This window comes from Mus caroli, unplaced genomic scaffold, assembly GCF_978045245.1.
Source record: "Mus caroli unplaced genomic scaffold, Mus_caroli_1 scaffold_5, whole genome shotgun sequence".
NCBI lineage: Eukaryota > Metazoa > Chordata > Mammalia > Rodentia > Muridae > Mus > Mus caroli.
The window spans coordinates 135,292,850-135,305,679 of record NW_028227260.1 but is presented as its reverse complement, the minus strand read 5'-3'; the positions used below and the strand labels follow the sequence as shown (position 1 = coordinate 135,305,679).

The following is a 12,830-nucleotide window of genomic DNA, read 5'->3' as shown; positions in this document are numbered from 1 at the left end:
AACAAAACAAAAACAAAAACAAAACAAAACAAAAACAAGCCTAGCAATATAAACAAAACTATGCAGATTGTATTGCAGTTAACTTCAGCAAATCTAGGAACACAGCCTGGCTTGGTGGCGCACGCCTTTGATCCCAGCACTTGGGAGGCAGAGGCAGGTGGATTTCTGAGTTCGAGGCCAGCCTGGTCTACAAAGTGAGTTCCAGGACAGCCACTGGGCTATACAGAGAAACCCTGTCTTGAAAAACCAAAAAATAAAAAAAAAATTAAAAAAAATCTAGGAACACAAGGAAGATAGAAATAAACTCAAACCTAGGTAAGCTATGCTGATCCCTTGATCAAGGAATCAAATAAAACCTAAGCTTGCCCTAACTACAAAGTGACTATGCATCAAATGTCTTAATTGTTTACAATGTTTTCATTTTGTAACTTATTCAGTCTTTTTATAGTGTATTGAGCCTACATTTACTTCCTATAGAAGTAAAAAAAAAATCAAGATAAAAATGATAATTATTTTACTGTATTTGACTTTTATAGAAATGAATGCTATTTAAGTAAATTAACTGTCAATTCTAACTTTGATAATCTTTCTACCCTGAGAATCTATAGACAGATAAACTTTTTACTACACCTAAATGTGTTACGATTTTATTTGTTGGAATAGGATTTGGCCCTTCCATGTTAAAGACCTCCCTAATTCTTTAGCACTTTTCAGAACATATTGTACTCAAATGTTTTCTGTTTCTATAGAGTCTATCCATGTATTGTAAAGAGAAAAGAAAGTAGGACCATATTCTTTTTAGTTATTTCAAAGGGGTTCATACCAGGGGTGCCACAGCTAGTGTAGGCTTTATTCATTTTAGTTCTGATAAGATAGGAGTTGTTAGTGAAAAGTGAGGGCTTTCTTTTACCCTTTCAGGTTTACTTATGGGACTGAGATTTCTAAGAACTGGTTTGTGCTTTTCTAAACAGCATTACTGGCCACCTACAAACTCTCAGAAATGGCACCTGAAGTTGCCCTCCAACCTTTACACACAAGTTCACACACGTGCATATATGCAACCAAAGATGCTCCTCATTTTTATTAATATGTAACCATAGTTCCGGATTTTTAAATTTGTTAGGTTAAACTCTGGGCAATTATAGTGATCCAACAGACCTTTCTTCTGACAGCTTCCCTTTGTGGCAGTGTAGCTCCAGTGCACCTGTGGCCATAAGTTGTGTTAGGGAAGTTAGTTTTGTTTTATTATGTATAATGTTGTATAATTTCAAAGTAATGTCTCTTAAGCTTATAAAGTCATTTTGAACCTTCTCTTTTCATAGGGAGCTGTTTGGACCATGAAGTTTTCTCACTGTGGCCGACTGCTTGCCTCAGCTGGACAAGACAACATAGTGAGAATATGGGCTTTAAAAAATGCTTTTGACTATTTCAACAATATGCGAATGAAATACAATACTGAAGGTATTTTTCATTTCTTTGCTGTTTTTTTGTTTTGTTTTGTTTTCGTTTTTCAAGACAGGGTTTCTGTGTTTAGGCCTGGCTGTCCTGGAACTCACTCTGTAGACCAGGCTGTTCTGGAACTCAGAAATCCACCTGCCTCTACTTCCCAATGCTTGGATTAAAGATGTATGCCACCATGCCCAGCTTATATTTCATTTCTTTAAATACCTAAGTAAATCTGGAATTTTTGTGTTTTAGATGCTAAATAGGTTGAGCCTCTTTAGTTCCCAAATACTAAAATGCTTTGTAATCTGAAACTCATACACTGAAGAAATGCTCAAAGTTTTCTAATTCTTTTTTCAGATTAGAAATGTTGAACTCACAAAGGCATGTAGTTACTTAAACATCCAACAAGCTCCAAAATCTAATAAGGAATATTCAAATGTATTGCTTTTCTTAACTGGCAAGTTACTCATTTGTAATAACTACTAATCATAATACCCAGTATTTACCTAGCATCATGTTATGTACCTATATATAATCTTGACCCTTTTCAAGGCTAAAGTAAGAAGGCCAAGAATTCAAGGCTGACCAGGCTTATACAGCAAGAGTGTTTCAAAAATAAAAATAAAGCAAACAGCAATAGCAAAAAAAAAAATCTAGGCCTAATAAAAATAATACCATAAAGCTTTTGATTTATACCTTTTCAAGTATAGTATGTAATTTTATCAGCCACTTAGAATTCTGTGGATTCCCTTGGCAAGCTTCAGTTCTGTTCTAAATTAAACTGACAAATCAAATTAAACTGGAAAAAGAATAAGAATACTATGTATACTCACTAAGTTAAGATTAAGAAAATAGCCATGAAAAGTAAGTTGTGTCGACCTATCAATGGATATATAAAAAACTGTTAGGTGATAAAGAAAAACCTCAGAATATTACAAGTTTTATGGTAAACACTAAGTATACCTAAACAAAATATTCTTGTCATGTGATTATTTAGGAAATAATGAAAAAAAAATAAGTAAGTAGAGACTAATTTTGTAGGCTTATATATAATTTTGAATGTAACATGTGAGTTCAACATTTCTAGTCTGAAAAAAGAATTAGAAAACTTTGAGCATTTCCTCAGTGTATGAGTTTCAGATTACAAAGCATTTTAGGATTTGGGAACTAAAGAGGCTCAACCTATTTAGCATCTAAAACAAAATTTTGATTTATCCACCAATCATCCCTTTCCAGTCATCTAAGAAGTTAAGAAATGGGAGAAAGGAAAGTAGAGTTAACCATTGATGAGAATATAGAGTACAATCAAAGCACCAATTTAAGGAACATAGAAGTTTCTAGAGATTCAGTTGGCCAGCTAGTTAGACCCTATGTTTGATGTGTTTGGAGATTTCTTAGTACTAGAAATTAAACCTAGATTTTCAAGAAAATGGGTATCTATCATTAAGTTTTGTCATTAAGCCATATTATTTGTTTATTTATTTATTTATTATGATAAATAAGTACACTGGTGTGTAGCTGTCTTCAGACACACCAGAAGAGGGTGCCATATCTCATTACAGGTGGTTGTGGGCCACCATGTGGTTGCTGGGATTTGAACTCAGACCCTTTAGAAGAGCAGTCAGTGCTCTTACCCTGATGAGCCATCTCACTAGCCCCCATTAAGCTATATTCTTAACTTCAATCTGCCTCCCATTTTTAAAAAATACCATGTGACAGTGACTCGCTGTGTTGCCCAGTCTGGCCTTGAATTCTCTTTGCGGCTCAGGTAGGCTTTGAACTTAAGATCTTCTTGCCTCAGCCTCATCAGTATTTTAGATAATGAGCTGCACCACCAGTTCTGGGAACCTTATATTCTTAGAAAACCTTTGTGAGTTTCCTTAACCTATGTTATAATATGTAATTGAAGATGGTGATGTGTTTAACAAGACAAAGTTATAGAGTGAGTGATTGAACCTTTTTTTTTGTTCTCCCTGGTCATTTTTCTTGTTCTACCTGAGGCAAAAATCCAATTTCAGTTGTCATTGAGACCTAACCTCAGCTCAGACTTTTGTTGGTTTCCATTGCTTTTTGTAATGAGTAAGAATGTATTTACTGTGAATAACACGGATTAAATGATATTTTGTTTATTGACTTAGGGAACTGTTTAAGCTGTTTTTTTTTAAGATTGTTCAAAATGATAAAGACAAGTATGTGGGTGTTTGCATGGTTATAGCTTGCATTTAGAAAATGTGTTTTTCTGGAGAATTATATTCTATGACTATCATTATTTTAGAATATTTCTAGTTGGTAGATGAGCATATATACATGCATGCTTTTTTTTTTTTTACAATTACTGTGCTGTTTTTAGGACGCGTGTCGCCTTCACCGTCTCAGGAAAGTCTAAGTTCATCAAAATCTGACACAGACATGGGGGTATGTTCACATTTTATAGTTACTGTTATAAAACTCTCACTTATTTGATGTCTTAAAATTATTTACAATTATTAAATGTTTTGTCAAGGCATTTAATTGAAATTAACATGTAGTATTAAAAATGTTTCATTTATTTGTATTCCCAGGTGAGAAATTCTTAAGTTTTAAGACTGCCAAATGGCGAATAATAGTATTCACTGTTCCGACCTGCTGATGCATACTTAAATAAAACATAATCACTTTTCGTCAGTCTGGGTTTAATTTTTTAAAATAATAATAATTATGCAATTTTATAGTTATAGTTAAATTCTTCTGGTGTCTCTTTAATACCTCCAGGAAAAAGATACTTCTTAATATTATTGCCTTTTACTGCCTTCCTAACTCAGTTCTAATATTCTGGTATCTGTGACTTCTAATTTCCATGCTGGTCTGTATCCTAAATATTCTTTCATGTTGATTTTTTCCCATATTTTTGCTTTGTCCAGAATGCCCTTTCTGGATTCAGCTCAAATATCTTATGTTCTCTTATTATTTTCCCTAAACAGGCAAAATTATTACTCTTGTGATTCTATAATGTGTCGTATATCTTTTTACATTTATATTGCTTACCATATCTTCCTTTTCAGTTTGATTTTCTATTTAGGCTTTGGACTAATTCTGGATATCTTACTCCATGTTGACTGTAGTAAGCATGAAGTCAGCATTGAATTCCTGCCTCTGTGCTTTTAGTCTAAGTTTTTCCCTTATCTGGATGCTTCCAGTTTCCCTTCTTTCCTTTAAGGCTATGCTCATTTTTCATGGTTTACTTTTTCTCTAAAACCTTCACTCACTAATGTATGGTGGCAATTTTAACTGCTTTGCTTTGCGGGAAAGAGTCTGTTTACTTAATTTTTTTTAATTTATAAAACTTCTAGGTTTCTATTGCTTCTAAAAATAGTGTATACTGTATAAAACTGGCTTGTATATATTTTGCAACTTATAGATTCATAACTATTTATGTCAATGCCACACTTCTGATCTCTTAAGTATAACTAAAATGTTGAATGCAAGACATTATAAATGAGAATTACTAAACTTCCTTAATAGAAAAGTTAGTAATTTTTCTTATACTATTTGCTTATTTTTTCTTCTGAAATACTTTAGTAATTTATCATTTTTTGTGAAAAGGTCATTTGATATTGCTTTGATTCCTCTGAGTCTTTCTCAAAACAGCTGAATGAGGTCTTTGTTTATGGCTTTTGGAATTATGTAAGGTAACTTTAGATGCAGTGGAACACAATCACACAGTAGAGATCATGTTTATATGCATTTTGTCTGGCTCATGGTAGTGGTTTCTTACTCCTTGTGAAGTGCTTTCATGTTTTGGTTTCTTGTGAAATAGAGTATAATAGAACCTTCCGTATAGTTTCACAGAGACTGATGAGCCAATGGCAATCACCTCCTCACTATCAGTGTTCTGAAGCCTAGAATTCGGACACCTATGGATGTTTGTCTTGATTCTCAATAGTAGCTCAGAAAGTGTAGGGGAGGTGTGTGCATAGCTTGTTCTGCTGTGCAAAGGTTTAAAAACTTGTAGAGCCGGCTTTAGCATGGACTTTTATTTAGCCTTCTCAGTTTGGAATCCATAGTTGGACAAGAGTGTAATATGTAATTCTGAGTAAAATTTCTTCTTAATGCTGTAAATTGTAAGTGTGCTTTTAAACCTAGAACTTCATGTTTTGGGGGTAAATTTTTGTTTAATATACTTAATTGGTGGAGTGTCAATGGGTATTAATAACACTTAACTGCTCCCTAAAACAGCCTGGAATTATTGCTGGGGAAATTAAGAGCACTTAAGAATTAATGAAAAATAAATCACTATTAAGCAGGAAGTTAGATTTATGTAAAGGACAAGACTGTTAATGTTACTTCTTTTATCAAGGCTCACTAGTATGGAAGTAAAATTTTGGGAAGAAGTTTTTATCTAGAAATGATTGGTAAATACTCTGGGAACTCGATGTTTTAGTCTGCCTACATGGTTCCTATGAAGACGTTTTAATGAATTTTTTAAAGTTTTGTATAAGGCTAGAGCCCCTGTCTAGCAGGCATGAGGCCTAGATTCCATCTCTAGCACCAAAAATCAAGTTCTGGTATAAACAAATAATATAAAGAAATATAACTTGTAGCTTATTCTTCCACTTTAATATTTTGATGATTTTTATTATTAAAATATAATTACATCATTTTCCCCATCCCCCTTACACCACACACATGCATTGCTTTCTCTCAAATCCCTAGCCTATTTTCTTTAACTATTATTCTCTCTCATGCTTTTATTCATCTCCTCTCTCTCTCTCTCTCTCTCTCTCTCTCTCTCTCTCACACACACACACACACACACACACACTCAGAGAGAGAGAGAGAGAGGGGTGAAGGGAGGGAGAGAGGTATAAATATTAATATAACCTGCTGTGAATGGTTAGTGTTGTTTATGTGTACATGAATTCAGGGTTGAGCACTTGATATTGTACAAGCAGTTAGAAAGGCTTATCAATGGGGAAAGACTATTTTTCCTTCTCTAAGCATTATTAGTTGTCTATAGTTGTTTGTCCTAGGGTAGGGTCCCATGACATTTCCTCCTTCCTCATTGTAGGTTTTTTGGTGTTGTCTTTGTTCCAGTCTTATGTCAGCAGCCCTATAGTAGTGGTATCATAGATTGAAGCATCTCTGTCATTTCTAGGCAATACAATCCCGCAGCAAATATCTTGGTCCTCTGGCTCTTAAAATCTTTCTGCTATTTCCCCCATGTTCCTTACATCTTTTTTTTTTTATGATAACATTTTTAAATTTATTTTTAAGTAGAGATTCCCAAGGATCATTTTTGTTTTGACAACTAACATTTATTTCAGGATAGATGGCTGAGATGTTAAAGGCTAGACTCACAACCAAAAGACATAATGTCCCTAAGTCTTAGGTGTAGGAGTTATGTTTTAAATATAGCTAATGGGGCTAGGCACCCTATGATCAGTTTATTTTGATCAGTTGTAATTTTCTGTAATGGTCTCCACTTGTTGCAAGTAGAAGATTCTTTGGTGAGGACTGGGGAGCTATACTTATCTGTGGATACTGGTTTAGTAGTAGTAGGTTCTGTTGTTGACCATAGGATGTCCTCTTCTAAGATCCATAATCTCACTAGCGATGGGTAATTGGCTAGGTTTCTAATACCAGGCATGAGTTTCCTCTTGTCCTTAAATCTGGTTACAGTTGTTGATTACTGCCAAGATATTAATGCCACTGTTACAGTCTTAGGGATATCCCATACTGCTTATTGTGGTTCATAGGCTTCAAAGCTGGGTAAACATGTTGATTGCTTGCTTCTTTGGTAGCTTGGATAGCACTTTCCTAAACTATGAAAGCCAGTCCTCAGGGAGGAGACTCTCAGGTCAAACCCAGCTCAGATCTTCGAAGCCCTGTTTCCGAAGTCAAACCTGCATTTTTAAACTTATTATTATTTCTGCCACCACTTGTTCCATCCAAACAGTCTTTAACATTGTTCACAGTTTCTCTAAAGCTCCAATCAGAGCTTGTTACTTTGTCCTTTTCAGAATTCTGTATTGGTTCTCCATGGCCTTATACCACCTAGAATCTTGATCTACATGTGTGTAAGATCTTGTGAGGTGGTCTCAAAAATACCTGTTTACCCTAATATCATTTTATATTTCCATGAACTTTTATCTCTATCTTTATCCTAACCACTCTTCCCTAAACATATAGGCCTAGCTGGAACTGCTCTGAAGCAGCTGATCTAAATCGGACTTACAAGTTAGATAACTTATATTCTCCATTAATTCTCTGGTTCACAGGTAGCTGTGAGACCTTCTACTATGTCATTTTAACTTCTTGGACTTGGAGGATTTTTTTCTTAATGTATTTATATTCATAGTATTAATGACTATTTCAAAGATTTCCTAGCTAGGATTCATTCTGATGATAAATACACATATCATGCAATAACCAACTCTGGCATGCATATATGGCATTATTTTCTACCTACTTCTGTAAAGTAACAGAAATCTATCTTTAAAATGGCTTAAATAATGAAGTGAGTCAAGAGGTAAGGCTTCTCAGGGTTAGTTAGCTCAGTAGTGTCACCAGGGAAAACAGAGTTCCATCAACTTTCTCCCTTCTACTCTAGTTTTTCTTGGGTCCTTCCATACCTTATGGTCCCAAGAAGGCAGCTAGTGTCTTAATCACATGGAGATGTTGAAAGACAAAAAAATGGGAAAGTCTCTTTAAGTGAGCTCCCTTGAACACACCCTATGGCTAACTTAGTGATCCTTGGGAAATGGAATGAGCTAATCTTAAATTAGTTTAGCCCAGTCATGACTCACCCCCTTAAGCTAGATCTACTTCTGAAGAAACAGAAGCTAAGAAAAGGACAAAGAAGGACATGGAAATGAGTATGGCAGGGTATATTGCCTCAGAAATGATTCTAGTTTGTCATTGAATGGAGAGAAAAGAAGGTGGTAAGTAATAAAGCAGCGTAAACAGTGAAGTATGCTTTAGGTGGCATGAGATTCCAGTTGGGCATCATACAAATTTATAAGAGAACGGGTGGTTGGGAAAGTCTGAAGTTCTTGTTCTGATAGCATTTCATCCGAGGTTTAAAGTTTGTTTTGTGTCTAACTAGGTATGTAGTGGAACTGACGAAGACCCAGATGACAAAAATGCACCGTTTCGGCAGCGGCCCTTTTGCAAATATAAAGGACATACTGCTGATCTCCTTGATCTTTCATGGTCTAAAGTAAGAATTATTATTTGAATTAGGCATTAATCCATATGACTTTGACATTAGTATTTTTAAATGTCTTACTTGTATAATTGTCATCACACTAGTAAGTGTCAGCTGTCTACTTTGTGAAAGTTACTTACGAGCTGCTCGAAGTTCTAAAAGAGTAATTTTAAGTGTGGGCATTGCTTAACAAATTAGATCTATCTTTGTATTACTTGCTATTTGCTTTTTATATGCAGTGATTTTTCAGAAAGTAATGATGCATAACAAAATGAGTGTGACTTTACCTACAAAGATTAAGTCTGGTCTATCTTTAAGCTTGCTTTTAGGCTATCTTGCTACCTTTTTGCAATTGTTCCTGTTTCATTAACAATTTATTTTTTGAAGTATTTTCCCATAGATCAATATTATATCAAAAGTAAAGGGACAATTTTGTCAATGAATACCTTAATAGTTTTCTAAAAATGTAAGATGCTTCAAATTTTAAATAAGATGTTTAGAAACAAATCACCTTAGAATTTTTTCTTGATCCCTTAAACTTATATCAGTAATCAAAATCTAAAATATAGTTAAAATTTAAGAAAGAAAATAATATTTAAATAACTTGACTTGAGAAAAATGAACTTGTATTAACTAGGCATTAATAGCTGGGATACAAGTGGTACCCATATGTTTTAATTATATCAGAAAAACTTTATATAGCACAGAGATATTAATGGCATATTTTGGCATACTAAATTGATACACCTGAGCTCTCCTTGTTGGCTTGTTTGTTGCTTGTTTCATTGAGAATGAGTCTCTGTAGCTGAGGGTGGGCTGACATTCACTTTGTGACCCAGGTTGATGTCATACTCACTGTCGCCTTTCTGCCTCTGCCTCTACTTCTGTCTGCCACGTACTAGGATTATAGGTTTCCATCAACATTTCCTACTATGCATCAACTTGGAATCAGTCCATTTGTGAATTGCTCGCTCTCCTTAGATGTTCTGGGTGTTTTATATAACCTATCTGTCACAATATTTTTCTCTCTGTATCTTTCTATTTCTCTCTGGTAGTCTGATTTTTAAACCACATATCTTAGATAACCTTTAAGAACTGAGTTTGATGCCAAAAACTAACATAAAAAGAAAAAAAGCTAGGTGGAATGGCACATATTTATAATGCCTGCATTGGATGGAAAGAGACATGTAGACCCATGAGACTCTGGTAAGCCAACCAAGCGTGCTCAGAAAGTTCTAGACCAGTAAAAGTTTTAGTCTAATAAAATAACTAGCACTTGAGGAGCAACACCTATGATTGTCCTCTGACTTCCACATACATGAACAGACATGTGTATAAGCACATGCATGAACACAGTCAGGAAAAGAGACCCTTTTTTTGAAAAACTGTGAAGTTTTCCTCTCCCTCTCCCTCTCCCTCTCCCTCTCCCTCTCCCTCTCCCTCTCCCTCTCCCTCTCCCTCTCCCTCTCCCTCTCCCTCTCCCTCTCCCTCTCCCTCTCCCTCTCCCTTTCTTTCTGTGTTAAACACACCCAGTGATTGTACTCAAGCGGTCAGGCTAAAGAGCAATTGCCTTTGCCCTCTGAGCCATCTCCCAGGCCCAAGGACCTTTTTCATATAAATAAAGAGTTCTATGTCTAAAAGTTTTTATGTTTTAGTTGACACATGAAAATTATACATATTAATGAAGTCTACCATGATAATTCAAACTTGTATATATAATATGTAATGATAAAAATAATCAGGTAATTGACATCTACCTCCTTGGAGATTTACCATTTTGTATTTGGTACCTTCAGACTCCTCTTTTCTAGTACTTTAAATTACAGATTCCATCCTGTAATGTGGAATATTAAAACTTATTTCTCTTAACTAATTTCATTTTGGTACAAAACTAAACAGACTCAGGAGGGTGTGTGTGTGTGTGTGTGTGTGTGTGTGTGTGTGTGTGTGATAAAAAATAGTCAATGAAATGAGACCATCAACTCTAGAGAGTAAGACAGGACATAGGAGAGTTAGAGGGAAAGAACATGGGAGGGTTTGGAGAGAGAAAAGTAACAGGGGAAGTGATGTAATTTTATTTTAATTAAAATAAAATAATAAACTGAGACCCTATACACATCTGCCTGCTAGGTAGTTTGTATTCCATATTCACCTAAAACATATCTATTATTTACTTATCCACCTAGCTAAGAGCACAACTCTGGGTTCAGATACCTAGGATTCATATTCTATCTCCTTTGCTCCTTAAAGTTCTGGGATCTTTGGCCACCTTCCTTTTTATTATTATTATTATTATTATTATTATTATTATTAGATATTTTCTTTATTTGCATTTCAAATGTTATCTCCTTTCCTAGTTTCCCCTCCAAAATCCTCCATCCCCTGCCCCCACCCCCACTCCCCAACCCACCTACTCCCACTTCCTGGCCCTGGCATTCCCTTATACTGGGGCATAGAACCTTCACAGGACCAAGGGCCTCTCCTCCCATTGATGACCAACTAGGCCATCCTCTGCTACATATGCAGCTAGAGCTATGAGTCCCACCATGTGTTTTCTTTGATTAGTGGTTTAGTCCCAGGGAGCTCTGGGGGGTACTAGTTAGTTCATATTGTTGTTCCTCCTATGGGCCTGCAAAACCTTCAGATCCTTGAGTACTTTCTCTAGCTCCTTCATTGGGGACCCTGCCCTCAGTCCAATGGATGGCTGTGAGCATCCACTTCTGTATGTGTCAGGCACTGGAAGAGCCTCTCAGGAGACAGCTGTATCAGGCTCCTGTCATCAGGCTCTTGTTAGCATCCAAAAAAGTTTGGTGGTTGTATATGGGATGGATCCCCAGGTGGGGCAGTCATGGTCATTCCTCCAGTCTCTGCTTCACACTTTGTCTTTGTAACTCTGTCCATGGGTATTTTGTTCCCCCTCTAAGAAGGACTGAAGTATTCACACTTTGGTCTTCCTTCTCCTTGAGTTTTTTGTGCTTTCCGAATTGTATCTTGGGTATTCCAAGCTTCTGTGCTAGTATCCACTTATCACTGAGTACATACCATGTGTGTTCTTTTGTGACTGGGTTACCTCACTCAGGATGATATTTTCTAGTTCCATCCATTCGTCTATGAATTTCATGAAGTCGTTTTTAATAGCTATGTCGTACTCCATTGTATAAATATACCACATTTTCTGTATTCCATTCCTCTGTTGAGGGACATCTTGGTTCTTTCCAGTTCTGGCTATTATAAATAAGACTGCTATGAACATAGTGGAGCATGTGTCCTTATTACATGTTGGAGCATCTTCTGGGTATCTGCCCAGGAATGGTATTGCTGGATCTTCCGGCAGTACTATATCCAATTTTCTGAGGAACCTTTGGCTACCTTTCTTAACTATACCATACCTAACCTGCAAAATAGGCATAGCAAAAGTAGCATCTTTGTAGAGTTAGAAGGAAAGACTGAGTGAGTACAAAGCACTTACCTAGGGCTAGAGAGATGCCTCAGCAGTTAAGAGCATTTGCTGCTTTTGCAGAGGACCTGCATTCCCATCACCACATGGTGCCTCACAACCATTTGTTCTTACAGTTTCAGGGGATTCAACAGGCTCTTCTTGCCTCCATGGGTACCAGGTAGGCATGCAGTGCTCATACATTCATACCAGCAAAATATTCCTACACATAAAATAAATTATTTTTAAAATGCATCTACTTATCACACATTAAATGTTCAACTAACATTATCTGTGAGTAGGGCTGGTTTCCGACATCTGCATAGGACAGTTTACAGTTGCCTATGACTTTAGCTCCAAAGGGGTACCTCTTTTCTCCGCAGGCAAAAATACCCACAAGACACACACACACACACACACACACACACACACACACACACACACACACGCAGTTAAAAATAAAGAAATAAAAACATGATCTATGAATGTGGCAGGTACTGAGGACAGCAAGTTTAAGTATTTTACATGTGTTCTTTGTGTTCAGCTGTTCAATCAAAACATGTGAAGTTCCTAATATTCATCAAGGAGTTGAAAAAGAAGATTTATATGCATTAAGGAACATGCTGACTTGCATCTAGCTAAGGAGTGGGAAGGACAATTCGCAGTCTCATGTCTTCAGACCAGTATTCTCTATCCAATTCCCATGTCATAATAATAGTTCATCACCCTATAAGAGCTAGCACATAAAATTTCACAATGGAT

At 36.0% G+C, this 12,830-nt stretch overlaps 1 protein-coding gene across 3 annotated transcripts in view; it reads left to right on the top strand.

The window, feature by feature from the left end:
- The window catches only part of Wdr44 (WD repeat domain 44), a 119,709-nt gene that overhangs the window by 92,958 nt on the left and 13,921 nt on the right, over nucleotides 1–12,830 (top strand). For all 3 annotated transcript variants that reach the window (XM_029473407.2, XM_021152997.3, XM_085838234.1), the window contains 3 exons: nucleotides 1,323–1,461; nucleotides 3,797–3,861; nucleotides 8,531–8,644. In XM_029473407.2, the coding sequence (XP_029329267.2) occupies nucleotides 1,323–1,461; nucleotides 3,797–3,861; nucleotides 8,531–8,644 (318 nt within the window). The remainder of the gene's footprint in view (nucleotides 1–1,322; nucleotides 1,462–3,796; nucleotides 3,862–8,530; nucleotides 8,645–12,830) is intronic.